The following is a 2499-nucleotide window of genomic DNA, read 5'->3' as shown; positions in this document are numbered from 1 at the left end:
CTTGTACCTTTCGAAGTCCCATAACCTTTAATTAATTACTAATTAATCGGATTAGTGTTTTCCCCCCTCCACTGACAACCATGGGATTAGTCTATGGCCAGCTTCTCTCTAACCCCTCCATTTTTTCTTGGACGGTCTCTATGTATATTGATTTAGGAAGGAAAAAAACTTGTGCAGTAAATTAAAATCAAATCCATTATGATTTACACGCTTTCACCTGCTTCTTCACAAAGAAAAGTTGACATGAAAAAAGTCAATTGGATATTATAAACAAAGCACGCAGTTCCCAGGTATTTTGGTAGATAAAAAGAGTTAGTTATAGTACAAAATTGAAATGAATGTATTAATCATATTATTCACCATTACAGACGTTTAATTTCTCTCAAAGAAGAGGTAAAACCATGACTTGTTTAATTAAACCATGATTCACCCCACGTAAATTAAAAAATAAAAATAAAAAAATAACAGCACATATTGCTCAAAAAATAATCAAACAAAAATAACAAAACAACTAAACTAATATGGAAGAAAAATTCACTATGGCTATAAATATATTTTTCTATTCAACGCTACAATTAATTTTTTTTTATTCTCTAAAAAATCAAATGCCTTGGTTTTGAGAGTATTTCTATCTTTTTTATATTAGTTATTAAAGAATTGACTAGGATGTACATATATTTTTTAATTTTTTAAGCATAATAAAATCACATGATCACTCTTCAAATAATTTTTTTTTAAAATAAAGCAGATAGGTTTTTATATCCTTTTATTTTTTTAAATATAGTAAAATAACAAGTTCACCCGTTAAATTAAAAAACTTAAATTGTGCATTAAAAAGTCTTTTGATCTTTTCACTCTAGTTTTTCTATTATTACTTAAGTTCATTGATACCTAGTTCTTGTGGGAGGCGTTCACACATTTCAGGTGGCTTCATTGATGCCTCTTAGTGGAAAAAATATTTTTTATTATGTCATTAAATATGTTAATGAATCATTTTTTTATTGGTATGACATGTATTAGTGGTAGTGAGATGATTTATTATCAATAATTTTTTTTTTCTTTCTTATCCCTCAAAATTATATATTAGTCATATGATTTGTTGTTGATATTTGAATTTTAGTCTTTATTTTTTTTGTTTTTAATTTTTTTATAAAATTTTTATCTGTTTTCAATTTTATCATTCAATTCTAATTTTTCATATGCTATTTTTTCTAATTGGTCTTTATTTCTTTGATTTTTATTTGTTTTTCCTGGTCCTTTTGTAAAAGTTTTATTAGTTTTTAATTTTATCATTTAATATAAATTTATGGTATATTATTTATTTTCAATTTAATCTTTATTCTTTTTATTTATGTATCATTTTATTAAAGTTATTTCTCTTTTCAATTTCACCATCTGTTAAAAAAATTATAGTTCTCATCTAATTTATTTTTCATTTTAATTTTTATTCTTCTTTTTTTAATTGTTATTTTTTTTAATTTTTGGTCTTTTCTTATTTTGGATACTTTTGTGCTATTGTATTTTTTTTTATGATTTCATCCGTTAATATTTGATTTATTAAGGATTGAACTTCTATGATTTTTTTTTATATATGATGCTTCTCCCTTGGTCACTAGTTTGAAAAATTAACGGGGTGAGATCTTTATATATATATATATTTCATTATTTGACATTAGTTATATTTTTAAAAAATAGTTTTTTAATTTTTTTTATTCATTAGATATCTATTATGCTAACTTGTGTTGATTTATACTTATTTTTTAATTTAATTTTATCATTTTATATTTAATTAACTAAAAATTAATTATTATTTTTATTTATTTTCTTCAGTTCATATTAAAATAAAAAGAGATTATAACCAGGTTGTTAAATTTTTTTATTTATTTAAAACGCACATGGGATATTTAAACATTGTTTTTTCAAAAAAAAAAAATACAAACTCGCTGTATAGCACGAGACGACGAATAAGTTCTTTTCTATTTTGAAATCCAAAGTAGGAACATTTTAGTTCACCTTCCTACAATTCAAACGAACTTGCCCTCGCTTTCCAGTCAGTGGGTTTATATTCCCCATCTTCATCATAGACTTAGCAAAGTCAGCATAAAAAGCCTTGGCATCTGAGCTATAAGCCTCTACCAAGCTATCAGTGGAGCCTCCATTGAAGAGTTCTTGATCAGAGTGAAGTAACCCTCTTTTCTTCAATAATTTATTGAAGTATTTAACATCAAAGTTTGCATGTGTTGGGTCTAGAGCGGCAAGGTTTGAGTTACCTCCAGTGCGTGGACAGGTTAATCTGCGTTTTCGAGCAAATTTAGGGTCAATGTTAGTTTCATTGTAGATTCTGTCTCTGAAGGCAAAACACTGTGCAGACCCTATAGTGTGGGCACCAGAGAGAGCTACAAGATCTCTCTCATCTAAACCATGCTTTTTGAAGTTGCTGATTAGGTCAGTAAGGTTCATAAACGGTGTTGGGATGTCTTTGTCCGCTGTGGTTTTGCG

The 2499-nt window shown here is 26.7% G+C and overlaps 1 protein-coding gene across 1 annotated transcript; it reads right to left on the bottom strand.

Annotated features, from left to right (window-relative positions):
* Positions 1–1998: 1998 nt before the first annotated feature.
* LOC105119614 (cationic peroxidase 1-like) lies at positions 1999–2496 on the bottom strand (the record flags this gene model as incomplete). Its single annotated transcript, XM_011017772.1, has 1 exon — positions 1999–2496. A coding segment is annotated over one exon (492 nt), but the record flags the coding sequence as incomplete, so codon positions are not given.
* Positions 2497–2499: the final 3 nt, after the last annotated feature.

The sequence above is a fragment of the Populus euphratica genome, unplaced genomic scaffold (assembly GCF_000495115.2).
Source record: "Populus euphratica unplaced genomic scaffold, PopEup_1.0 scaffold3210.1, whole genome shotgun sequence".
NCBI classification, from domain to species: Eukaryota; Viridiplantae; Streptophyta; class Magnoliopsida; order Malpighiales; family Salicaceae; genus Populus; species Populus euphratica.
Note: the sequence above shows the minus strand (reverse complement) of the source record. Positions and strands in the feature narration are given on the sequence as shown.